Genomic DNA, 26,878 nt, shown 5'->3' with positions numbered 1-26,878 from the left:
AGTGAATGTGGCTTACCAGAAATGGAGCAATTGGAAGGGATATGGTCTGCTAAAGGAATCTGAGCCATAGTGCCACAATAATACTGTTGTAAGTAATAAGGTGGATGTGTAGTTCGTGCAGACCTTCTAAGATGGGAAATATCATTTGGAATTAAGGTAGAATTGGTGGGAATAGTAGGTTGTAAAGTCAATGTTGTAAGGGGAATAGAAAGGCTTGGAGTAGGTTGGGATGATTTGCTAGGTAAAGAATCAAAAAACTGGGGAAAATATAGAAATACTAGGGGTGTATGAACTGTGTTTGGTATAGATGGGAATATGGATTCATGAAAGATGACATTGCAAAACACAAAGGTTCTACATGTTGTTAAGTCAAGCACTTTGTACCCTTTAATATGTGGAGGATAGCCAAGAAAATACATTTGGTGGCTCATGGGTGAAATTTTCCTCTGTTGTGTGTGAGGGTACTGGCAAAGCATAAGCAACCAAATACCTTGAGGTAGTTGTAAGTTGGTGGTTTGTTGAATAGGAGCTGATATGGTGTTTGATTTTGTAGAATGATGGAAGGTGTGCGATTGATGATGTAGGTGGAGGTGAGGATGCAATCGGTCTAGTAAGTTAAGGGGAGTTTGGTTTGAAACATGAGAGATCTAGCTACATTTAGTAGATGTTGATGTTCCTTTCAACCCTTTCATTTTGTTCAGATGTCTCAACGTAGGTTGTTTGATGAATAAGTCCATGATCTTGGTAAAAAATGGGCATGTTAAACTCTTGTCCATTATCTGTTCAGATAGTTTTAATGCTGGTGTTGAATTGAGTGTGAGCATAGATTAGAAAGTTGCTTAGAAGACCTCTAGTTTCAAATTTGGATTTCATTAAAAACAACCAAGTGAATCTACTGTAATCATCGATAATTGTAAGAAAAAATTGATGACCAAAGTATGAAGTAACAGAGAAGGGTCCCCAAATGTCAATGTGGATTAATTGAAAAGCCTGTGTAGATGTATGCATGGACAAGGGAAAGGGCAGCCGTTTTTGCTTGGCTAAGGGGCAAATGTCACAAATGGATTTTCCTGTGAAAGTTACTGAAGGATCTATTTTGTTTAGAAGGTTGATTTTGGAAGTAGGGATGTGGCCTAAACGAAAATGCCAAAGATCAGTGGTAACAATACAAGATTGGATTAATGCTTTGGGAGGTAAACATTCTGTAGATTGATCAGGAGGTTTGTGGAGATGGTATAGACCAGATTCAACTTCAGCAAGCCCAATTGTCCTCTATTTGTTTAGGTCCTGCAAAATACATTTTGTGTAAGGAAAGAACAAGCCAATAGTGTTATCGGTAGTTAATTTTGAAACAGAAATAAGATTAATGTTGAAAGATGGAACATAAAGAGCATTGTGTAAGGTGATATCGGGTGAGAACTTAACCTTCCCTGAAAAAACAATAGGCGCCTTTTGGCCATTTGGCAGATGAACTTGGTTTTGAGTTTTAGGCAGAACAATGGATTCGAAGAGAATGGGGCTACAAATCATGTGATCTGTTGCTCCTGTATTAAGAATCCAGGTAAACCTGTTCTGAGGTGAAGAATTGGTATGACATGAAAAGGATATACCTGATACAGATACTTGTTTGGCAGTGCTGGTTAGCTTTGAGTTGGAAATGCTATTTGCAAGGGTAAGTAGATTCTGCATTTGCTCTTGAGAGAAAACAATGTTGGGAGTGTCTTGATGTTGATTAAAAACAACAGTGTTATGTGCAGTAGGCAGTCTTTGATGAGTCCTATTTGCAGGTGGCATGACAGCAAATCTTTTTCCTTTTGGCCCCTTCCATCCAGGAGGATATTCAATGATCTGAAAGCATTTATCAACTAGGTGTCCTGGATATCCACAGTGAGAGCAAGTTGCCTCAAATTTGCCTTTTTGTTTAGCAAAACATGTAACATATGTTGAGCCTGTTCTTGGAATTGGATTGTGATATTGTTCAACAACCATAGCTTGTGAGTCAACAGGAATGCCTACCATATTCGTTAGGGTCCTTTGGCTTTCTTCTTGTAAAAGTAAAGAAAATACTTTTCCCATAGATGGTAAGGGAGTTTGAAGTAGTAGTTGACTTCTAACTGCAGAGAAGGAATCATGGAGTCATACCAGAAATTTCATCACATAATCGGATTGTTTTCGATCTGTCAGGAGTTTCAGAATGTTGCAAGAACATGAATCAAAGTTTCCACATTTACAGTTTGGTATTGGACGATAGCTAATGTATTCATCCTATAGGGCCTTGAATTCACTGAAATAATCTGTGACAGTTTTTGAGTTTTGAGAGATAGAACTTAAAGATTTCTCCAAGCTGAAGACTGTTGGGCCATTGCTTCTTAGGTATCTTACCCTCAATTCTTCCCAAATTTTGAAGGTTGTTGTGAAGTAAAGAAGGTTGTTGCGAATATCTTTAGTAATAGAATTCATTAGCCATGACAGAACCAGATTATTTGATCGTAGCCATGCCACACGAAGTGTTTGATTGTTGGTGATTGGCTGAGATAAAGAACCATCAATGAAAGCAATCTTGTTTTTCACTATTAAGGCAATTGTCATGGATCTACTCCATGCAATGTAATTGTCACCGGTGAAGATTTCAGAGACCAGTAGTGCACCAGGGTTATCAGAAGGATGTAGGTGGTAGCAACTGGAAGAATCATCAGATAGATTCACAATGGTGGTGTTGAATGAATCATTGTGGGCTGTAGAAGCATTTCCTTCAAGATGATCAGACATTTGTAAAGTCTGTGAGAGAATTCAAGAAGATAATGAAGAAAAGGATTTTGAATCTTTTTATTGATGATCAAGAAGTGTTTTTTGCAGAGAAAAAATAAATTCAGCAGTTTTGCTCTGATACCATGTAGAATTCCTACGTGCGGAATCTAAAAATATGTAGATGGAGTTCTGCTATAGAAGCAGAGAACAGATTTCTTGAATGGAAACAAGAATTGTTTATGAACAAAATTAGTAGAGTTCTTTTCTTTCTGTGTATTTCACACCTTGTTTACAGATTACATAAATGAATATATATACACATATTCTAACTACCTTTCTAAACTAACTAACAATATGTAACTAACTTTAACATTTTAACCGTCAGGACTAACGGTAACTGTATATATATATATATATAAGGCTGTTGTGATCTTTCAGCGTCTGCATGTTGCTGAGATTCCTCTGGTCTTGTGTTGATAGATGTAGAATGTTGTAGACTCCAATACCCTCTATAAATAAAGGCCCCTTAGAATCCCTTAGCTTCATCACGATCATCTGTAATCTGCAGTCATCTACTTGCAAAAGAAAAGATAAACTTTAAGGGTTAAAGGAAAAAAATGAGTACAGCAAGAACGGCTTGGGTTGTGGGAGCTAGCATTGGAGCTGTAGAGGCATTGAGGGACCAGGGTTTTTGCAGATGGACCTACACCATGAGATCATTACACAAACATGCCAAGAATAATATGAGGTCAATCTCTTAGGCCAGGAAGCTTTCTTCTTCATCTTTTGCTATGGTTTCGGGTGAATTGAGGGAATCAAGCCAATCCGAGGAGTCTCTGAGGAAAGTAATGTACTTGAGTTGATGGGGTTCAAATTAAATATTGAGTTGAGAAGTTTGCCATGAGAATCTGATGTCTTATGCAGGCTGAAGCTGGTCCATTGAGAAGAACAAAGCCAAAGCCATGATTATGGTTTGTGAGAGAAAATTTGCGGGGCTTCATGAGTGATTGATGGAAGCCTGGTGTGAACTGTAGCTAGGCAGGCTGCCATCTCATGATCAGCTTGTAATTACACCATTGCTATATACAGCACGATAAAATTTATGGAGCAAAAATGTTGCCACCATCTTCCTATCCTTTGCTATCCCTTTTTAATTGATGTCCCTTGCAATCTCAAAAATCTTGCTTGTTCTTTGATCATTTCGCTGTGAGATGTTGTTGTCACCAAATTTTCATGGTTTCTGTGACATGGGCTAAATGACATTCAAACATCCTGCTTAATTTTGAGCATGGATTCAGCCTTTCCTTGATAGATCATGGTTTGATGCTTAACGCCAAGCAACAAGATTAGATACATGTGCATTTTCAATTAAGAATTCAAACTGGAATTTCAACACTTTTTCTGTAGATCTGTCTTCCAAATTCCAACCTGTCTATCAGTTTGACCACTTCTCACTTCAAGTAAAGCGATTAACCATTTCTGTGCATGGATAATAGGGCTTCGATAGGATTTTAGAGGCTTCTTTGAATGGTGGGCAGAATTCTTAAGAGCAATGGATATACCAACCACCAACTTTCATTTAATTCTCAATTGGATCCCCAAATAGAAAACTAGGAAGGCCAGGGATGCACTCGGATGTGTAGATGGGCTTAGATATGCTTGGATGGTACTTCACTCAAAAGAACATGTGTAGCGGTGTTTTTTTAATTTTTTTTTAAATGATTTTTTTTTATTTTTCTTAAATTAAGTTTGTTTTTCTATTTTATGATTTTAAAAATGAATTTTTTCAAAAAAAAAAAATTTAATAAAAACCACTAACACAACATTAAACAGAATCTAAATATATTTTTTAAGCAATCTAAACTGAAATATCAAATATAAAATAATCTGCTAATTGATGCTTACGTATTTTCTTTTCCCAAATCTTTTATAAACCTTCCTGTGTAAGTAGATGGCGAGGAGGATTTTTATAAATCTTCATGTCTGGATGTAAGTAATTTGCTCAATTTTGTAAGTTCCTGAAAAGGGATAGATACAAAGCTTTATGTGAATACATGTTTACCGTAAAATAAAATATGAAAAAAAGATGAATTCCAAGAAATCGAGAGAGAGATTCTATCAACTTTATTTAATATATATAAGAAGAAAAGGAGAAGCATGCAATTTGACATTTGTTTATCCTCAGTCCCACACTTTCTTACATTCCTTACATGTGGCAAATGCACTTCAATGAGAAGTGCCACCAAATTGTGACATGCATGACTCACCACCCTTCAGCTAGGATGCTCCTCCTGATGCCTTGGCTTTGATTTATTTATTTTACGAAGCAAAACCGTGTGCTCATTTCAAGGCAGGCAGAGAAGCTTTTGGGTTGTTGTCGAGCAAAAGTAAAAAAAATCTAGCCATCCCAAGAACCCGATTTTGTCCCCACTCTTATTGTCACCATGTGGTAGTTGAATATCAATACAGTCATCTCACCATAAAAAAATTACCATTGGCCTTTGCTGGTTTCCGCACCCAAAACCACCAGCAGGAAGACTTTAGCCTCAGGTTTTTTCCTAAACTTTTGGGTTTCTCACCTATATAACCATACCCCATCCTTCTATGGGACTTATCAAATTATAGCTCGTGTTATCTTACTCTCTACAAATCCCACTACAAACTTGTTGGTTCTATATTACAGTAACATAAAAAATGAGTTCAGCGAGCAAAGCTTGGCTGGTTGCAGCAGCTATCGGAGGTGTTGAGGCCTTGAAAGATCAAGGGTTCTGTAGGTGGAACTACACCTTGAGATCCCTACACCACCACGCCAAGAACCATGTCAGATCAGCCTCTCAGGCCAAGAAGCTTTATTCTTCATCCTCAGCCATGATCTCAAATATAGTCAAGGAAGAGAAGGCAAAACAGTCGGAGGAGTCTTTAAGAAAAGTCATGTACTTGAGTTGCTGGGGTCCAAACTGAAGCTATGAATCTAGTAGATGAAATCGAGGGACTTAGTTTGTAGGAGTAAATCCTTGCAAGCTTATGCAAATTGTAAAATTTGATGCTCATTTGGAGCTGTAGAGGCATTGAAGGACCAGGGTTTTTGCAGATGGACCTACACCATGAGATCATTACACAAACATGCCAAGAATAATACGAGGTCAATCTCTCAGGCCAGGAAGCTTTCTTCTTCATCTTTTGCTATGGTTTCGAATAAATTGAGGGGATCAAGCCAATACGAGGAGTCTCTGAGGAAAGTCATGTACTTGAGTTGTTGGGGTCCAAATTAAATGAGTTTAGAAGTTTGCCATGAGAATCTGATGCCTTATGCAGGCTGAAGCTGGTCCATTGAGAAGAACATAGTCAAAGCCATGATTATGGTTTGTGAGAGAATTTGGGGGGCTTGATTAGTGATTGATGCAAGCCTAGTGTGAACTGTAGCTAGTCTGACTGCCATCTCATGATCAGCTTGTAATTACACCATTGCTATATGCAACACGAAAATTTTGTGGAACAAAAAATGTTGTCACCATCTTCCTATCTTTTGCTATCCCTTTTTAATTGATGTCCCATGCAATCTCAAAAATCTTGCTTGTTCTTTGATCATTTCGTTGTGAGATGTTGCCACCAAATTTTCATGGTTTCTGTGACATGGGCTAAATGACATTCAAACATCCTGCTTAATTTTGAGCATGGATTCAGCCTTTCCTTGATAGATCATGGTTTGATGCTTAACGTCAAGCAACAAGATTGGATACATGTGCATTTTCAATTAAGAATTCTGGAATTTCAAAACTTTTTCTGCAGATCTGTCTTCCAAATTCCTACCTGTCTATCAGTACTGTGACCACTTCTCACTTCAAGCAAAGCGATTAACTATTTCTGTGCATGGATAGTAGGGCTTCGATAGGATTTTAGAGGCTTACCTTGAATGGTGGGCAGAATTTTTTAGAGCAAAGGACATTTATAGACTTAAATCTTGAAGTAAGGGATAATTTCTTCATCTTCTTCGCCATCATATCCTCCTTAACCATGCTACTATTCTAACACCCACACATATACATGGTTATTCAAGGCTCATTCTCTTCTACTTAAATTGATTTAAGCATTGAAGGATCTATCATTTTCATCAAAAGACTTGTTTTGAAGGTTATCATCCATCCCAATACTTTCTCAAGCAGGTTTTAGTCCAACTCAACCTAAAGAGTAACTAATTCTTTTGGAAGGGGTTTCTACAACTTCATCACTGTTAGCTTGAAATTGTACTCACCTAATTAACCCTCGTTTTAAAGTTTGTGCATGATTTTTTTATATTCAAAAGTTAGCATTCTGAGTTTTTTTTTTAATGTATAATGTGTTTATAGGATATGGCTTCTAAAAATAATTTAAAAATAATGTGCTAATTGGTTCAACATCAAATAGAAAATAATGTGCTAATTGGTGCTTACGTATTTTCTTTTCCCAAATCTTATATAAACCTTCTGTGTAAGTTGATGGCGAGTAGGATTTTTATAAATCTTCATGTCTGGATGTAAGTAATTTGCTCAATTTTGTAAGTTCCTGAAAAGGGATCGATTCAAGCTTTATGTGAATACATGTTTACCATAAAATAAAATATGAAAAAGATGAATTCCAAGAAATCGAGAGAGAGAGAGAGAGAGAGAGAGAGAGAGAGAGAGAGAGAGAGAGAGAGAGAGAGCTATCCTCAGTCCCACACTTTCTTTCAGTCCTTACAAGTGGCAAAAGCACTTCAATGAGAAGTGCCACCAAATTGTGACATGCATGACTCACCACCCTTCAGCTATGCTCCTCCTGATACGTTGGCTTGGATTTATTTATTTTACGAAGCAAAACCGTGTGCTCATTTCAAGGCAGGCAGAGAAGCTTTTGACTTGTTGTGGAGTGAAGGGCAAAAAAATCTAGCCATCCCAAGAACCCGATTTTGTCCCCACCTTCTTGTTGTCGCCATGTGGTAGTTGAATGTCAATACAGTCATCTCACCATAAAAAATTACCATTGGCTTTTGCTGGTTTCCTCACCCAAAACCACCAGCAGGAAGTCTTTAGCCTCAGGTTTTTTCCTAAACTTTTGGCATTCTCACCTATATAACCAAACCCCATCCTCCCATCGGATTCATCAAAGCATAGCTCGAGCATTCTTACTCTTTACAAATCCTACTACAAACTTGTTGGTTCTATATTACAGTAACATAAAAAATGAGTTCAGCGAGTAAAGCTTGGTTGGTTGCCGCTGCTATCGGAGGTGTTGAGGCGTTGAAAGATCAAGGGTTCTGTAGGTGGAACTACACCTTGAGATCCCTACACCACCATGCCAAGAACCATGTCAGATCAGCCTCTCAGGCCAAGAAGCTTTCTTCTTCATCCTCAGCCATGATCTCAAATATAGTCAAGGAAGAGAAGGCAAAACAGTCAGAGGAGTCTTTAAGAAAAGTCATGTACTTGAGTTGTTGGGGTCCAAACTAAAGTAATGAATCTAGGAGATGAAATCGAGGGACTTAGTTTATAGGAGTAAATCGTAGCAAGCTTATGCAAATTGTAAATTTTGATGCTCATTTGCTGAAATCGAACATTATCGCATGTTTCTATCATTTCTTTTGGTAACGCGCAGTGCATTTCCCTAGTGAGTAAATTTAACAAAGCTCTTTTCTAGTTTTCAAGTGGAATAAACAGGCAATTAATTTCAATATGAGATATGAAATTCAACTCGAGGCTAAAATCTCTTTCTCCCCACATCCTCAAATGGATAAAAAGGCTACATGAAAAACGAAATCCTCAAATTGGATTTGACCCCAAAGAAAATCCATTTTGCTGTAAAATTCTCAGTCACTGATCTCAACAGGAGTGATCGTTGTGTGAAAAATGGAACATAAGCTTGTACTATCAGATAAATTTATTAATAAGTAAGATTGGATTAGCTTCAATAAGGAATTATAATTACGGCTTGTCATGTGAGGTGTTGAATTTGTTAAATCTTATAGCATAGGAGAAGATTTAAATTGACTAAAATTCAAAATTAATGTTCATTCTTAAATCACTCTTACAAGCTCACTAGAATCTCTCTGTGTTAAACCCAAATGAAAACAAAAAAACTAAAATTATGAGCGTTTATTTTCAGAAAAACAAATGGTCGTGAGACCAACACAATTTTTGCCTAAATTTCTTTTCAAGCGCTAATAGTTAGCATTAGTGGAAAGCTACCTCCAAGAATATGGCATGTGGCATTCCTCGCCTCTAATTTGGCCTTAGTTGGATTTTTTTTTTTAACAAAAACGGTGTGCTCGTGAGAAGATAGAGACCAAGGTTGATTTGTCGAATGTCATGCACAAATTAAAAAATCCACTAACGCATCATGTCATAAAAAATACCGTTGGCCTTTGCTGGTTTCCTCCCTCAAAACCGCCACCAAGAAGCCTTTAGCCTATGGTTTTTCTCCTACACTTTTGGTACACTCACCTATATAACCAAACCCCTTTACTCCCCTTTACTTCATCAAATCATAGCTCCTGATATCTTAATCTCTCCAAATCCCACTTCAAAGAGTTTCCAACTCGTTGGTTCTATATTACAGTAACAGAGAAAATGAGTTCAGCAAGCAAAGCTTGGTTGGTTGCAGCAGCTGTTGGAGGTGTTGAGGCCTTGAAAGACCAAGGGTTCTGCAGGTGGAACTACACCTTGAGATCCCTGCACCAACATGCCAAGAACCATGTCAGATCAGCCTCTCAGGCCAAGAAGCTTTCTTCTTCCTCTTCTGCCATGATCTCGAATAAAGTCAAGGAAGTGAGAGCAAAACAGTCTGAGGAATCTCTAAGAAAAGTCATGTATTTGAGCTGTTGGGGTCCTTACTAAGCAAAGAAGCAAGAACAGAGATTGAGGAAATTATCGTGATAGGATTACCCTGATTGTTGCAAGTCGATGTAAATATTTGTAAATTTTGTTGCTGACTTAATGGAATCAAACAATATTATTCTTGGATTAGACTTTTTCCTTGCACCTTTTATGTTTTCTGTTTTCCCACTTCTTTTGGTAGCACCTCATGTCACAAGTGAAAATTAAAAGGATCATGACAAGGTTCAATTTTAGTGCATCACAGCATTTGATAAGGATATTTAAATCAATTGCAACCCCAAGCTAAATATCTAATTTGGTTTAAAAAGTATTTTAAAAAATCAGCAACTCAATTGGAGGAGGGGTTGTATCGCAAAAGCTAAGTATCTTGATGGCGGGTTTCTTGGGCTTTTGTGGTTCTGGATTGAATCTTCTTCCGGAACTTCTGGCAATTAAACATGGCTTAGCTGAAGCATAGGATAGAGGCCACAGGAGGATCATTATCGATTCTCAAGAGGCAATCGAGCTTACGAAAGAGAAGAATTCTAAAATTTCATAAATTGGATTGCGTTATATGTAGATGTCAAGTTTTTTTGGCTAAGCATGATGTAAAGAATCATGATTTGTTCCAGGTGTGGGACATTCCTTCTCCGGGGCTAGACTCTCTCCTTATTGACCGATTCGTTGGTTCGTTGGGTATCAATTTTAGAAGAGTTTTTTAGTTTGTGTCATTTAATTTCACTGCATCAAAAAAAAAAAATCCTACCATATTAACTTTCAACTTTCTTGCTTATCAGCAATCATACACAACAACAGCAGCAACAAAGTAACAGCATCATTTTCTTTCATCCTTTTACAGCTCCATAACACCAAAACAGCTTTGTGAATACATGTTTACCGTAAAATAAAATACGAAAATCGAGAGAGAGAGAGAGAGAGGCTCTCAACTTTATTTTATATTAAAGAAAACGAAAAGTAGAAGCATGCATTTTGACATTTGTTTATCCTCAGTCCCACACTTTCTTACATTCCTTACATGTGGCAAATGCACTTCAATGAGAAGTGCCACCAAATTGTGACATGCATGACTCACCACCCTTCAGCTATGCTCCTCCTGATACGTTGGCTAGGATTTATTTATTTTACGAAGCAAAACCGTCGTGCTCATTTTTCAAGGCAGGCAGAGAAGCTTTTGACCTGTTGTGGAGTAAAGGGCAAAAAATCTAGCCATCCCAAGAACCCGATTTTTGTCCCGACCTTCTTTGTTGTCGCCATGTGGTAGTTGAATGTCAATACAGTCATCTCATAAAAAATTACCATTGGCTTTTGCTGGTTTTCTCACCCAAAACCACCAGCAGGGAGCCTTTAGCCTCAGGTTTTTTCCTAAACTTTTGTATTCTTACCTATATAACCAAACCCATCCTTCATCGGAATCATCAAAGCATAGCTCGTGTTGTCTTACTCTCTACAAATCCCACTAAAAAAACTTGTTTGGTTCTTATATTACAGTAACATAAAAATGAGTTCAGCGAGTAAGCTTGGCTGGTTGCCGCTGCTATCGGAGGTGTTGAGGCGTTGAAAAGATCAGGGTTCTGTAGGTGGAACTACACCTTGAGATCCCTACACCACCACGCCAAGAACCATGTCAGATCAGCCTCTCAGGCCAAGAAGCTTTCTTCTTCGTCCTCAGCCATGATCTCAAATATAGTCAAGGAAGAGAAGGCAAAACAGTCGGAGGAGTCTTTAAGAAAAGTCATGTACTCGAGTTGTTGGGGTCCAAACTGAAGCTATGAATCTAGTAGATGAAATCGAGGGACTTAGTTTATAGTTTATAGGAGTAAATCCTTACAAGCTTATGCAAATTGTAAATTTTGATGCTGATTTGCCGAAATCGAACATTATCATATGTTTTTATCAATTCTTTTGATAGCGCGCAGTGCATTTCCTCATTGAGTAAAGCTCTTTTCTAGTTTTCTAGTGGAATAAACAGGCAATTAATTTCATTTACTTACAATATGAGATATGAAATTCAACTCGAGGCTAAAATCTCTTTCTCACCACATCCTCAAATGGATAAAAAGGCTACATGAAAAACGAAAATCTCAAATTGGATTTGACCCAAAAGAAAATCCATTTGTTGGAGTGATCATTGTGTGAAAATGGAACAGGACCTTGTACTATCACATAAATTTATTATTAAGTAAGAGTGGATTGAAATCTTTTGATATTTAAAAATACAGAGTTATGTCCTTTTCTATGTCAAAGCGTGCAGTTTCAAGAAACTAGGAACGATGCTGATTCAAAATTAATGTTCATTCTTAAATCACTCTTACAAGCTCGCTAGAATCTCTCTCTGTTAAACCCAAATGAAAAGAAAAAACTAAAAATATTAGCGATTATTTTCAGAAATACAAATGGTCGTGACCAATACAATTTTTGCCTAAATTTCTATTCAAGCGCTAATAGTTAACATTAGTGGAAAGCGACCTTCTTGCAGAGAGAACAGCTGAACTTTTAACTTCCATGCATGATCATAGCCATTAAACCTGGCATAGATTAGATTAGCAAAGCGAAGTCTGAAAAAAAATCCTCACAGAAATCTGAAAACATCTAATATGAAAACTAAAGTTATTGTTTTATTGTTTTAATTATTTTTCAAATTAATTTTAAATTATAAGTATTTATTTTCTATTTAATTTATGCTAGATGGATTATATTAATTAGAAATTTTTTTAAACTATAAATCCTTTTTATAACAAATTTTTAGAATTAATATAAATAGAATTATGTAGTTTATTTTTATAGAGATAAAAAACTATTATTATATTTAATAAAAATATAAAAAAATTAAAATTTCTGAAAAGTTTAGTCTACAATTTTTTAGAACTTGACAATTCTAGTTTTTATTTTGGCTATAGTCTGTGTCAAGACTTAAACTGTCTAGTTTTTTGCTGAACTGTATTAAATATTAATTTAGTAAAATTCGAATTGGATTGGCTTGTGAGTTAATCTAATGATCGATTAACTGAGAAAGAAAAAAAAAAAAAACAAAAGAAAGAAAGCATGCAGTTTCCTAGACGGTCCTGCAACCTTAATTGATACAGTTTCATGCGTGTGAGCCTCCAAGAACATGGCATGTGGCATTTCTCACCTCTAATTTGAGCTTAGTTGGATTTTTTTTAAGCAAAACGGTGTGCTCGCGAGAACATAGAGACAAGGTTGATCTGTCGATTGTCATGAACAAAATTAAAAACATCTACACCCACCCATTTTATCCCAACTTATTTAATGAAGCCAGTCGTCTACTAAGACAAAAGATGCATCATGTCATAAAAAATACCGTTGGCCTTCGCTGGTTTCCTCGCTCAAAACCACCACGACGAAGCCTTGAGACTCTGGTTTTTCTCCTACACTTTTGGTACACTCACCTATATAACCAAACCCCTTTACTCCCATTTACTTCATCAAATCATAGCTCCTGATATCTTAATCTCTCCAAATCCAACTTCAAAGAGTTTCCAACTCGTTGGTTCTATATTACAGTAACACAGAAAATGAGTTCAGCAAGCAAAGCTTGGTTGGTTGCAGCAGCTGTTGGAGGTGTTGAGGCGTTGAAAGACCAAGGGTTCTGTAGGTGGAACTACACCTTGAGATCCCTGCACCAGCATGCCAAGAACCATGTCAGACCAGCCTCTCAGGCCAAGAAGCTTTCTTCTTCATCCTCTGCCATGATCTCGCATAAAGTCAAGGAAGTGACAGCAAAACAGTCTGAGGAATCTCTAAGAAAAGTCATGTATTTGAGCTGTTGGGGTCCTTACTAAAGCTAAGAAGCAAGATGAAATTGAGGAAATTATCGTGATAGGATTACCCTGATTGTTGCAAGTTGATGTAAATTGATTTGTAAATTTTGTTGCTGACTTAATGGAATCAAACCATGTTATTTTTGGATTAGTTTTTCCTTGCACCATTTATTTTGTCACAGGCCCTCATGTCGCAAAGTGAAAAGGATGATGACAAGGTTAATTTGTCAAGGATATTTGCATCAATCAGAATCTCACTAGAATCTAATTATAATTTGGCAAAAATAAAATTTCAATTCAAGAAAAATTAGATTTAGAACTTATACTGCTTTTTCAAGGACATAAATGGATTTAAGAAGTAATTATTGGACTTGTCCCCTTTTTGGAGCCAAAAGTGATGCGGACCAGCCTCCATGAGGGAGTTCGACTACAAATAGAGAAATATAACAGATTTTACGCTTCTAAAGCAAATAAGGGATGTAAACTGGCTGTTTTCTAACCCGGTGATTGGGTATGGGTGCACATGCGTAAAGAACGATTTCCTAACCAAAGGAAATCAAAATTACAGTCTCGTGGTGATGGTCCTTTTCAGGTTTTAAAGAGAATCAATTACAACGCATACAAAATTGACCTTCCAGATGAGTATAGTATTAGTACTATTTTTAATGTTGCTGATCTTGATTGTGGGTTACGTGATCACGTGATCACGAGGTTCGTATAAAAAAAGTTCTTTATGTGTTTTGTTTTTTTGCATAAATGAAGATGAATAGGGACTATTTTCTTCGATATCAAAACTTATGAAATTTCAAGAAACTTGGGAATGTTGCAAAATGGTTGAACCGGCCCAAAAAATAATATTTTTCTTGAATCTCTGAAAGATGAATTAGATCGCAAGAAATACTTCTTTTGAAGTGAATATATATATATATATATATATATTATATATATATAATTTATTAAACTTTTTTAATGGTTAATTTTTAAAAAATTATTAGAGTTTTTTTTTTAAATATCAATAAAGTAGTATCATTTGAGAAAGATTAGGTGAGATAATATACTTTTACTTTGTCATATTTCAAAAACGCAACATTTACTAAATATTGTAATTTCCAAGAATGAATAGGTGAAACTTCAATTGTCTAGCTCAATTGGTCAACCGATTGAATCTAGTTGTATGAAACCGGTGGATCGTTTCATGCAAAAACTATAATTTAATAAGTTTTTCTTTCAAATATATTTTGAGTCAAAAATATATATTTTATCCCAACTTGTAAACTAAAAAATAAACTCCAATAAAAATATCAAAAGGTGATTATTTACATAGTAGTTGTCTCTTGTTTTTTTAATGTTAATGATGTAAGTAGACTTTCAATAATAGGCGATTCTGAGGAGTCATGTCTGGGTCTGTTCATAACTAAATAAAAATCTAACTCAAATAAATTACGTGAATGGCTTAACATTTGATTTTGTGGAACAAAAGAATAGGTTTTAGGCTTAGGGAGAAGGTCTAATCGAGCTAGACCCAGAAATACCTCTCATATTGGACCATAATTTTCTATTACATGAGATTTTGAATGTCGTTTCTTGTATGGTAGTCATATATGTTGCTACGCGGACTATTTGATTTTTAGATATAAAAATTTCATTGATACCTTTTAATTTTAATAATTTTGTGATTTTTTTTTATTATTTTTGAAATCGGATCAACCATTTTCATTAACCCTTTAATGAACTGGTTAACTAACTAAGTCAAATAATTAAAAATTTCATTTTGTTACACTTATTCTTCTAAAGCGCGACATTTACTAAATATTACTATTGTTGAAGTGAATGATTATTTTATTTCTCTTAAAAATAATAATATTTAATAAAATATCATGTTTTTTATAATGTAATATAATAAAAATATATATTACTTTAAAAAAAAATTAAAAAAACAAACTAGGTATATAATAATAATAAAAACTTATTTTATCTCCATTTTTTTAATGAACAAGTTGTATTCCAATGATTAAAGGGGAAAATAGAGACCACCTGTTTTATAAAAAAAATACCGTTGGCCTTTGCTGGTTTCCTCACTAAAAAACCACCATGAAGAAGCCTTGAGCCTCTGGTTTTTCTCCTACACTTTTGGTACACTCACCTATATAACCAAACCCCTTTACTCCCATTTACTCCATCAAATCATAGCTCCTGATATCTTAATCTCTACAAATCCCACTTCAAAGAGTATCCAACTCGTTGGTTCTATATTACAGTAACAGAGAAAATGAGTTCAGCAAGCAAAGCTTGGTTGGTTGCAGCAGCTGTTGGAGGTGTGGAGGCGTTGAAAGACCAAGGGTTCTGCAGGTGGAACTACACCTTGAGATCCCTCCACCAACATGCCAAGAACCATGTCAGATCAGCCTCTCAGGCCAAGAAGCTTTCTTCTTCATCCTCTGCCATGATCTCGAATAAAATCAAGGAAGTGAAAGCAAAACAGTCTGAGGAATCTCTAAGAAAAGTCATGTATTTGAGCTGTTGGGGTCCTTACCAAAGCTAAGAAGCAAGATGAAAATTGAGGACCAATATCGTGATAGGATTACCCTATTGTTGCAAGTTGATGTAAAATATTTTGTAAATTTGGTGCTGACTAAATGGAATCAAAACTATATTATTCCTTGATTAATTTTTTCCTTGCAACCATTTATTTTTTCTGTTTCCCCCCTTCTTCTTGGTAGCACCTCGTGTCACAAGTGAAAAAGGATCATGACAAGGTTCAAGTTTAGTGCATCACAGCATTTGCTAAGGATATTTAAATCAATTGCAATCTCGAGATAGAATCGAAATTCTAATTTCGTTACGAAAATCTATTTAAAAAAAGCTAGGCCTGCAACTTTGACTGGTTTTTTAAATGACATACATGGATTAAGAAATAATTATTGGATTAAAACCTTACCTCCGTTTTGGGAGCCAAATGGAAGTTATATATATATATATATATATATATATATATATATATACTTATATATATATATATTATCTGTTAAATGAAGATCAACAGGGCTATTTACTTCAATGTCAGAACTTTTGAGTATTCAAGAAACTTGGAATGTTGAAAAATGGTTGAACTTGACAGAAAAATTATTATTTTCTTGAATATCTGAAAAATGAATTAGCTCGTAAGAAATATTTTTTTTGAAGTGAATAATGTTTCGTAACATAAGAGAATCCATTTGATCACTGCTCAAGTCGTATATGCATCAAAATTTTGCTTGATGACATGTCTGCATAAGGAGAGCTTGAGAGTTGAGGACTTGGTATTTTGTGACACATGCAATGGATCTACAATTATTGTCTGTCCTTTACTCAAGCCCCACTCCTGAAGAAAAACAGGAGGATTTGCCTCCTATACTTGAGGCTCACTTCGGATTTTTATAAAGCAAACCGTGTGCCTCTTTACCAAAACAAGGCCCCGCTCTAGCAACATGATAAGATGGATGAAAAAGAAATGTATTTAATGCCACCAAGTGGTCCTTGATGGACATAAAGATTCAGTCCCATCATAGCTCGTGGTTTTGGCTCCCTTAAGCCAAAACCACCAGCTACAGCTTGTTCCTAGCTTCCGGTTTCCTCCAAATTTCTGGCACCTAGTCCCCTACTCTCTTTATAAGCAAATCCCACTTTGCCATTTACACCATCGACACGAATTCTCAATTACATCTCATCCTTTTCAACTAAAAATCCCACACCAAAGAGTTTCGAACTATTGTTCTATTTTATATTACAGAGAAAATGAGTTCAGCAAGCAAAGCTTGGTTGGTAGCTGCTGCTATTGGAGGTGTTGAGGCCTTGAAAGACCAAGGCTTCTGTAGGTGGAACTACACATTGAGATCGCTTCGCCAACATGCCAAGAACCATGTCGGGTCAATTTCTCAGGCTAATAAGAAGCTCCCTTTTTCATCTTCTGCCATTATTTCAAGTAAATTCAAGGAAGAGAAGGCGAAACAGTCAGAGGAGTCTCTAAGAAAAGTCATGTATTTGAGTTGCTGGGGTCAAAACTGATACTCTCAAGAAAGAAGAAATTCTGAGGAAATCAGTTCATAGGATTAGAGTAAATTTTTGCAAGTTGATTTAAACTGTAAATGCTTGTGCTGATTGCCAATCAAATATATCTCATTTTATTGGCAAAATTTTGGGGAAATGGCCTTGACGTAACATGAACAAAGGGTATGGCTCCTGTTAAAAATAATAATAAAAAAATCAGCAACTCAATTGGAGGAGGGGTTGCATCACAAATGCTAAATATCTTGATAAGTTAACAAATTAGTGCAAATCTTGAACTGGAATTCTCAATTTCAATTTGGCCCAGCCCAGAAGAAAATTAGTTTAGGAAAGTATATTTGTTCACTCACAAGTGTTCACGGCAGGGTGATGATCACTGTATGTGAAATGAAACAGGCCTTTAAATTACACAAGAATTGTATAAATAATTAATCCGAAGAGTTTGTGAATAATTAACTGTTGAATTTGTGAAAAAAATTCACACAGAAATTGGGTTTTTATAGACAACAATTATAGATGAAAGATGTGTGGGGGTCTAAATATGGGATTAGCCTTAAAAAATATATTGGGACGTGAAGAATTTCAAACCAGTTGATTTGGTGAAAACTTTGGTGTTATCACTTATCATTGCTGTTAGCAACACGTTATCTAGATAAAGCTATTGGTATAGAAAATATATACTTTTTTTTTTAAGTTTAACGTGGGTGTCTAGCCAGCTTGTGCACATCTCGATTAATTCCACGGGCCCTGAAGTTAACGATTATGTAAGCCTCTAGTGGCTATCATATGAGTAACCTAGGGCTCGAACCTGAGACCACAGAGAGAGCAAACCTCTTGGTCCCAAACTTTTATCATTGAACCACCACCTAGATGGTTATAGAAAATATATACTTGATTTGCATAAACATGTGACTATTGGCTTAATGTTTGGATCACGACCCAAACAACAACAAGGAGGCGAAGGTTTATTGCCATATGGCCCAAACAAAATCAATTTTGTTTTGGTAAAAATATTTTTTTTAATTTATATTTGAATTAATATCTCTTTTTTGTTATTTTTTAATTAATTTTTCCTTCAATTTCATCTATATATTTGGTTTAATTTGTTTTTCAAATCAAACTTGTTTTTGATTTTTTGATTTTTAAACCTTTAACAATTTTTTTTTTCAATTACATTCCTCGGCATTTGATTTGAATTGATTTTTCTATCGAATTTGGTCCTTGTTTTTTATTTTTTTGTTCTTGTATTTTTCTTTTTGTCTTCTATGGGGTTAATCTTACTAGGGTTATGAGTTTGGAACTGGTTAACTTTGATTTTTTTTTTTTTATGTTCTTTTTATGAAATTGATTTAGTTTTAATTTTATCATTTAACATTTAATTTTTTTATTTAGTTTTTTTTTTTCATTTTTATTTATGTGGGATTATCTCAATCCTATACCCATAGTCTTAGAGTTAGTAGGTTAATCCAAGTTAACTTGGTTATATATATAATGTTTTTAGTTCCCTTAGTAAGCATATTTTTATTGAGAATTTTTCTTCATTGTTTTTTTTAGCTTCCATGCAGTCAGTCCTAGTCTCATGACCACGGTTATAAGTTTTAAAAGTTAACATCTGTTAATTTTGATTTTTAAAATTAATTTTTTAATTTTATCTTTCCATATTTAAATTTTTAGGATTGATCTTTGTGTTTTTTTTTTTTTTTTTTTTACTTCCTTTTCATGTGGCTATCCTAATCTATTGTCCATGATCGTGGAGTTAGTGGGTTAACCCAAGTTGATCCAAATCTTTTTTTTATTGATTTTTAAAATATATATTTTAAGTTTGTCACTTAATATTGAATTGTTTAATAATTGAGTTTTATATTTTTTTCAATTACTTTTGTTAACAATTATTTTTATTGTTTACCGCCACAAATAATTTTTTGATTAAATAAAAAATTTAGTCTAAGAAACAAAGTTATTAAACATAAATAAGTGTATAATATGTGTTGTATGATAACATATTTTAATTTTATTAATTAATAATTAAATATTAATTTATTTAATTAAATATAGTATAGATATTTTAATATATGATGGATAATTTTTTATATAAAAGACCTGACGAAAAACTTATTATTCTTTATTTTTTATTAAAAAAGATATCGAATCCTCTACGAAGCGCTGTTGAAATATTTTATTGTAGTTTTCTAGACCATCACAATTGTTTACAGACAGTCCTCACTATAAAGCGTTGGAATGCTTTGAATCTTCCTTAACTTTATTAACTCAATGATGATTTATATACAGCTATGAAGAACGAAACAAGAATACATGATAAACTCTACTAACAACCTGATGACAGAGGACTAATTCAAATTCAAACAGTAGAGTCTTATCAACATAAGAATTCCTGAAGACCAGCAAGACCAACACAGAATCCTAACAATACAACATTAGTATTCTTGAAGACCAGCACTGTTAATGTTGCTGGCTAACATCCCTCCTCAAGATGGACTGCCTTGAGTAAGTCCAATCTTGTCCTTGAGTATTTCAAACCGATAACGGGGAAGTGATTTTGTCAATGCATCAGCGAGTTGGTCATTAAAGGAAACATGACAAACCCGAAGAACTCCAGACTGAACTCTTTCACGGATAAAATGGAAATCAATGGAGACATGTTTCATCCTTGAATGAAAGACTGGATTTGAACTTAGTTGTGTTGCACCAATATTGTCACAATAAATAACAGGAACTTGATTAACCGAATATTGAAGTTCATTCAATAATGAACAAACCCAGCTGATTTCTGAGGCTGTGTCAGCCACAGAATGATATTCAACCTCCGTTGATGATCGGGCAATGGTTTGTTGTTTCTTGGATGACCATGAGACAAGATTCCGACCTAGGTATAGAATGTAGGCACTGGTGGAGGAGAAGTCATCCTTGTTTCCCCCCCAATCTGCATCTGAAAAAGCATGCAAATGTGAAGGTGATTGATGATGCAGAAGAAGACCTACATTACTGGTGCCGGATAGATAACGCAGTAGGCGTTTGACAAGTTTCCAATGTTCTTCAGTCGGCTTGTGCATGAACCAGGACAATTTGTTCACAGCAAAAGATAAATCCGGTCTGGTAAGTGACAGATATTGAAGGCTTCCAATAGTGGTGCGATATGTAGATGGATCAGGAAGCAACACACCCATTGCAAGAGTGGGAGAAGGACCTGGTGGTAATGGAGTAGCCATAGGCCGTGAGTTGTTCATGTTGGTACGATGCAGGAGATCCTGAATATATCTGTGCTGAGAAAGCACCAACCCGTGAGGATGTGATTGAATTTCCACACCAAGAAAATAAGTCAGAGATCCTAGATCCTTCAGTGAGAACCGCTTGGCTAAGTTTTGAATAAGGAGGTCGACTGCATTCTCATCATCACCAGTGATGATAATGTCATCCACATATACCAATAAATATAGAAGATGTCCATGGTGTTTAAGAATGAATAAGGACGTATCATTTACTGAATTTGTGAAGCTGTTATCAATCAGAAAAGAGCGAAGTTCATGGTACCATGCTCGTGGTGCCTGCTTGAGCCCATAAATGGCTTTGCGCAATTTGCAGACGAAATGTGGTCGCTCTTTGTCTACAAAGGCAGGGGGCTGAACCATATAGACATCTTCCTGCAGACGTCCCTGCAGAAAAGCATTGTTGACATCCAATTGTCACAGCTTCCACCCATTACTGACTGTAATGGATAGAACAAGACGAACTGTGGTTGGCTTGACAACCGGACTAAAGGTTTCGGTATAATCAAGCCCTGGTCTCTGGTGAAAGCCTTTTGCCACCAATCGTGCTTTATAACGAGAAACACTTCCATCAGAATTGCGCTTCACCCTGAAAATCCATTTACAACCGACTAAGTTAGATGCACATTGAGGAGAAACCAAATCCCAGGTTTCATTTTGGATTAGAGCATTAAACTCATCCTGCATGGCTTGACGCCATTTGGGCTCCTTTAAGGCATTGGTAATAGATATGGGCTCCTGAATATCAGTTGAGGAAAGATTTGTATGAAAGGTGAGTTTGCGGATAGGTTTGTGAATATTGTTCTTTGATCTGGTGGTCATGGGATGAGAAGGTGCAATAGGTGGAGCAAGGCGAGTGTTTAGAGGTGATGGTGAAGTAGGCATTATAGTGGAAGGTTGTGTGGGTGGCACTGTAGGAGGGTTGCTGTTGGCTGTTGTAATGGAGCTGCTGACAGGGTGTGCTGCAGAAGGAGCAAGTGCAGGTGGCGTGAATGGGGGAGGCACAGTGATAGGTGCCACAATAGAAAGAATAGGAGGTATCCATGGTGGTGGAGAGGAAGAGTTTGATTCAGAATGTGATGGAAGTAAAGTAGGATATGGAAAAATGGACTCATCAAACCGAACATGACGGGAAGAAAAAAATTTGGAAGACTGGAGATCAAAACAGATGTATGCACTTTGAGATAAGGAGTAACCAAGAAATATGCATGGTTTGGACCGGACATCTAGTTTATGAGCCGAATATGGACGCAGCCATGGATAACATAAGCACCCAAAAATGCGCAGTTTATCATAGTTGGGAGATTTGTTAAAGATGAGTTCAAATGGAGAATAATATTGTAATGACCGTGAAGGCATCCGATTAATTAAATAAATGGCAGTGGAAAATGCAAATGACCAAAATTTTTGAGGTAATGACGCATGGGTGAGAAGTGAAAGACCAGTTTCTACGATATGTCGGTGTTTGCGTTCAGAGATACCATTATGTTCAGGTGTGTGTGGTGGGGAAGTATGATGAGAAATTCCATGTATTTGAAAAAAATCTTTTAGAGCTGTAAATTCACCTCCATTATCAGAATAAAAGGTGATGATTTTATGCTTGAAATAATTTTCAACAATGGCTTTAAAACGTATGAAAGTACGTTTGACATCAGATTTGCGTTGCAAAGGATAGAACCATGTATAACGTGTAAAATGATCTACAAAAATAATATAATATTTAAAGCCATCAATGGAGTACATAGGAGCAGTCCATACATTAGAGAAAATTATTTCTAGAGGAGCATGAGACTCTAAAGTGGAAATTGAGAATGGAAGTTTATGACTTTTATTACATTGACATGCATTGCAGGAAAACTGTTTTGTCATTGAACTAGTGTTGAGTTTATTTTTGGAAAGGATAACATTTAAAATAGGTAACGATGGGTGACCTAATCGAAAATGCCAATTTATTGGTGCAATTGTGGAAATAGAAAAAGCAATTGGAGAAGAGGATGTTGGATTGAACCCCGACCATTCATAAACGCCACCTTTGCTTTCACCCTGAGCGCGCACCACTCCCGTTAGCAGATCATTCACAAGAAAACACCAAGGGAAGAATTCAATAGAGACATTATTGGTTATACAAAACTGATAAATAGAGATAAAATTTTTTTTAATGTCAGGAACACAAAGAATGTTCCTGAGATTAAAAAAAGGAGGAGCCTGAATGTAGAGTTGAGGAGCCTTTATAGGTAATGCGTAAGCCTGTACCATCTCCAATCATAACATCATCTGAGCCAGTATATGGAGTGTGGAGAGACAGATTATTGAGATCAGCAGTGATGTGGTGAGAAGCACCACTATCCAACAGCCACGAAGGATTACTGGTCACAGTATTGGATTCATTGCTGGCTGCAAGATGAACCTGTGGCTGCCAAGGGTTGGAACTGTTGTTGCTCTTGGGAATAACTGTATTTTGAGGGACAAACTGAAATGAGGGGCATCGTTTTGCTGTATGCCCTTGAAGGCCACAAACCTGACAGTATCCCAGGTAAGGACGAGGACCAGGTCGTGGATGATGAAGGCCCTGATTATGGGTGTGTCCTTGTGGTCTTGAAGAACTGTGGAATGAAGTGCTCCACTGTGGTGAGGAAGGAGTATATCGGCTAAAAGAATGTTGAGATCGATATCCAGAACGATTGGCTGTTGCATTGGCCGTAGGAGAGAACTGTAAGGGGGCTTTGTGTGAAGTGTTGAGAGAGGCTTCAAACATGAGTAATTTTTCATGAAGCTCATCAAAGCTAATGGAGCTGTCTCTTGCTTGTACAACACGTACAAGTTCTTTATATTCATCTCCCAATTCTTCTAAAACTTTATCTGTGATATCCTCACCATCAATGGGAGCACCCAACATTGCTAATTCATCTGCCTTTGCTTTAACAGAGTGAATGAAATCAAAGATGGAAAGAGAGCCCTTTGTAAGAGCTTTGAAACTGGCCTTGACTTGCTTGATACGGCCTCTGGAGGGGGTGGCATATGTGGATGCTAAAATTTTCCAAGCTTGCTGAGATGTAGTAGCACAAGCAATAAACGGGATGATTGAGTGATGAATAGCTCCAATGAGAGCTTTTAAGATTAGTTGATCCTGACGTATCCATGCATGGTGGGCAGGATTAAGAGTGTTTGAGTTGTCAATGATGAGATATTGTGGTGGACAAGGGTTGGTTCCATCAACGAAACCGTGGAGATCATAGCCTATAAATAGTGTTTGAAATTGTAGTTTCCAGGACAAATAATTTGAGCTCGTAAGCTTGAGAGGAGCCTGTGCCGTGACATTAATAGTCACCAGGTTGGGTAGGCTGGTGTGAAAGTGACTGGAATGGTTGGGATCAGTCATGATGAGAAGGATGATGGGAAAAAAAAAATTTAAAGATGCTCTGATACCATATAAAGCGTTGGAATGCTTTGAATCTTCCTTAACTTTATTAACTCAATGATGATTTATATACAGCTATGAAGAACGAAACAAGAATACATGATAAACTCTACTAACAACCTGATGACAGAGGACTAATTCAAATTCAAACAGTAGAGTTCTATCAACATAAGAATTCCTGAAGACCAGCAAGACCAGCACAGAATCCTAAGGATACAACATTAGTATTCCTGAAGACCAACACTGTTAATGTTGCTGGCTAACACTCACTACTACTTCAATTGTCTTCAAAAACAGTCTTGCCCAAAACAAAACATTGATTGAGAAGTGACAAACCGCATTTGTTTAATGCGTGTGAGTCACAGCAGAGACAAGTTTGATATTATGATAAATGTATGTAAATAATATTTTATTATTTAAAAAAAAAATTATTTTTAACCTTTTGGTATTAAAATGATTAAAAAAAAATATTTTTTTTAAAAAATAAAAAACAAACTAGGTATAATAATAAAAACTTAATTTATCTCATTTTTTTAATGACCAAGTTGTATTCCAATAATTGAAGGGGAAATAGAGACCACTTGTCTCATGAAAAATACCGTTGGCCTTTGCTGGTTTCCTCACTCAAAACCACCACGAAGAAGCCTCTAGCCTCTGGTTTTTCTCCTACACTTTTGGTACACTCACCTATATAACCTTTACTCCCCTTTACTCCCCTTTACTTCATCAAATCATAGCTCCTGATATCTTAATCTCCACAAATCGCACTTCAAAGAGTTTCCAGCTCGTTGGTTCTACATTACAGTAACAGAGAAAATGAGTTCAGCAAGCAAAGCTTGGTTGGTTGCAGCAGCTGTTGGAGGTGTTGAGGCGTTGAAAGACCAAGGGTTCTGTAGGTGGAACTACACCTTGAGATCCCTTCACCAACATGCCAAGAACCATGTCAGATCAGCCTCTCAGGCCAAGAAGCTTTCTTCTTCATCCTCTGCCATGATCTCGAATAAAATCAAGGAAGGGAAAGCAAAACAGTCTGAGGAATCTCTAAGAAAAGTCATGTATTTGAGCTGTTGGGGTCCTTACTAAAGCCAAGAAGCAAGATGAAGTTGAGGAAATTATCGCGATAGGATTACCCTGATTGTTGCCAGTTGATGTAAATTTTTGTAAATTTTGGTGCTGACTTAATGGAATCAAACTATATTATTTCTTGATTAATTTTTCCTTGCACCATTTATTTTTTTCTGTTTTCCCACTTCTTTTGGAAAGGATCATGACAAGGTTCAATTTTAGTGCATCACAGCATTTGCTAAGGATATTTGAATCATTTGCAATCTCAAGATAGAATCTAAATTCTAATTTGGTTAAGATAATCTATTAAAACAAAATCCAGGTCTAACTTTAACTGGTTTCTTAATGACATATATATTATCTGTTAAATGAAGATCAATAGGGCTTATTTACTTCAATGTCAGAACTTTTGAACTTCCAAGAAAATTGGAATGTGGCAAAATGGTTGAACTTGACAAAAAAATTAGTATTTTCATGAATATCTGAAAAATGAATTAGCTCGTAAGAAATAGTTTTTTTGAAGTGAATAATGTTTCGTAACATAAGAGAATCCACTTGCTCACTGCTCAAGTGGTTTATGCATCAAAATTTTGCTGGATGCCAAGTCTGTAGAATGCTCGATTAAGGAGAGCTAGAGAGTTCAGAACTTTGTATTTTGTGACGCATGCAATGGATCTACAATTATTGTCTGTCCTTTACTCAAGCCCCACTGCTGAAGAAAAGCAAGTGGATTTGCCTCCTATACTCGAGGCTCCCGTTGGATTTTTATAAAGCAAACCGTGTGCTTCTTTACCAAAACAAGGCCCCGCTCTAGCAACATGATAAGATGCATGAAAAATAAATGTATTTATAATGCCACCAAGTGGTCCTTGATAGACATAAAGATTCAGTCCCATCATAGCATAACCACGATAAAATAATACCACTGGCTCCCTTAAACCAAAACCAGCAGCCACAGCTTGCTCCTTGCTTCCGGTTTCCTCCCAATTTCTGGCACCTAGTCCCCTACTCTCTTTATAAGCAAATCCCACTTTGCCATTTACACCATCGACACGAATTCTCAATCACATCTCATCTTTTTCAACTAAAAATCCCACAGCAAAGAGTTTCGAACTATTGTTCTATTTTATATTACAGAGAAAATGAGTTCAGCAAGCAAAGCTTGGTTGGTAGCTGCTGCTATTGGAGGTGTTGAGGCCTTGAAAGACCAAGGCTTCTGTAGGTGGAACTACACATTGAGATCGCTACACCAACATGCCAAGAACCAGGTCGGGTCAATATCTCAGGCTAATAAGAAGCTCCCTTATTCATCTTCTGCCATTATTTCAAGTAAATTCAAGGAAGAGAAGGCGAAACAGTCAGAGGAGTCTCTAAGAAAAGTCATGTATTTGAGTTGCTGGGGTCCAAACTGATACTCTCAAGAAAAAAGAAATTCTGAGGAAATCAGTTCAGAGGATTAGAGTAAATTTTTGCAAGTTGATTTAAACTGTAAATGCTTGTGCTGATTGCCAATCAAATATATCTCATTTTATTGGCAAAATCTTGGGAAAATGGCCTTAAAGTAACATTAACAAAGGATATGGCCCCTGTCAAAATAAATAAATCAGCAACTGAATTGGAGGAGGGGTTGCATCACAAAAGCTAAATATCTTGATAAGTTGACAAATTAGTGCAAATCTTGAACTGGAATTC

General features: G+C 36.2%; 9 protein-coding genes and 1 pseudogene across 9 annotated transcripts; 9 read left to right on the top strand and 1 right to left on the bottom strand.

Annotated features, from left to right (window-relative positions):
• Nucleotides 1-2,265: 2,265 nt before the first annotated feature.
• Nucleotides 2,266-2,769, bottom strand: LOC140955080 (uncharacterized). Its single transcript, XM_073406623.1, has one exon. The coding sequence runs from the start codon at nt 2,767-2,769 to the stop codon at nt 2,266-2,268; it is 504 nt and encodes a 167-aa protein (XP_073262724.1).
• Nucleotides 2,770-5,349: 2,580 nt separating this feature from the next.
• LOC118029535 (uncharacterized) lies at nt 5,350-6,536 on the top strand. Its single transcript, XM_035033436.2, has one exon. It carries the CDS (start codon nt 5,443-5,445, stop codon nt 5,707-5,709), a length of 267 nt encoding a protein of 88 aa, XP_034889327.1. The 5' UTR covers nt 5,350-5,442; the 3' UTR covers nt 5,710-6,536.
• A 1,294-nt stretch (nt 6,537-7,830) lies between these two features.
• On the top strand, nt 7,831-8,338 carry LOC118029534 (uncharacterized). The gene has a single exon (XM_035033435.2). The coding sequence runs from the start codon at nt 7,947-7,949 to the stop codon at nt 8,211-8,213; it is 267 nt and encodes an 88-aa protein (XP_034889326.1). The 5' UTR covers nt 7,831-7,946; the 3' UTR covers nt 8,214-8,338.
• An 804-nt stretch (nt 8,339-9,142) lies between these two features.
• Nucleotides 9,143-9,725, top strand: LOC118029533 (uncharacterized). Its single transcript, XM_035033433.2, has one exon. The coding sequence runs from the start codon at nt 9,330-9,332 to the stop codon at nt 9,594-9,596; it is 267 nt and encodes an 88-aa protein (XP_034889324.1). The 5' UTR covers nt 9,143-9,329; the 3' UTR covers nt 9,597-9,725.
• Nucleotides 9,726-11,094: 1,369 nt separating this feature from the next.
• LOC118029532 (uncharacterized) lies at nt 11,095-11,493 on the top strand (annotated as a pseudogene).
• Nucleotides 11,494-12,883: 1,390 nt separating this feature from the next.
• Nucleotides 12,884-13,526, top strand: LOC118029531 (uncharacterized). Its single transcript, XM_035033432.2, has one exon. It carries the CDS (start codon nt 13,130-13,132, stop codon nt 13,394-13,396), a length of 267 nt encoding a protein of 88 aa, XP_034889323.1. The 5' UTR covers nt 12,884-13,129; the 3' UTR covers nt 13,397-13,526.
• A 1,923-nt stretch (nt 13,527-15,449) lies between these two features.
• LOC118029530 (uncharacterized) lies at nt 15,450-15,957 on the top strand. Its single transcript, XM_035033431.2, has one exon. The coding sequence runs from the start codon at nt 15,645-15,647 to the stop codon at nt 15,915-15,917; it is 273 nt and encodes a 90-aa protein (XP_034889322.1). The 5' UTR covers nt 15,450-15,644; the 3' UTR covers nt 15,918-15,957.
• Nucleotides 15,958-16,923: 966 nt separating this feature from the next.
• Nucleotides 16,924-17,547, top strand: LOC118029529 (uncharacterized). The gene has a single exon (XM_035033430.2). The coding sequence runs from the start codon at nt 17,150-17,152 to the stop codon at nt 17,417-17,419; it is 270 nt and encodes an 89-aa protein (XP_034889321.1). The 5' UTR covers nt 16,924-17,149; the 3' UTR covers nt 17,420-17,547.
• Nucleotides 17,548-24,831: 7,284 nt separating this feature from the next.
• Nucleotides 24,832-25,333, top strand: LOC118029528 (uncharacterized). The gene has a single exon (XM_035033427.2). It carries the CDS (start codon nt 24,938-24,940, stop codon nt 25,202-25,204), a length of 267 nt encoding a protein of 88 aa, XP_034889318.1. The 5' UTR covers nt 24,832-24,937; the 3' UTR covers nt 25,205-25,333.
• An 869-nt stretch (nt 25,334-26,202) lies between these two features.
• LOC118029527 (uncharacterized) lies at nt 26,203-26,737 on the top strand. Its single transcript, XM_035033426.2, has one exon. The coding sequence runs from the start codon at nt 26,329-26,331 to the stop codon at nt 26,596-26,598; it is 270 nt and encodes an 89-aa protein (XP_034889317.1). The 5' UTR covers nt 26,203-26,328; the 3' UTR covers nt 26,599-26,737.
• Nucleotides 26,738-26,878: the final 141 nt, after the last annotated feature.

The sequence above is a fragment of the Populus alba genome, chromosome 19, assembly GCF_005239225.2.
Source record: "Populus alba chromosome 19, ASM523922v2, whole genome shotgun sequence".
Classification (NCBI taxonomy): domain Eukaryota; kingdom Viridiplantae; phylum Streptophyta; class Magnoliopsida; order Malpighiales; family Salicaceae; genus Populus; species Populus alba.
Note: the sequence above shows the minus strand (reverse complement) of the source record. Positions and strands in the feature narration are given on the sequence as shown.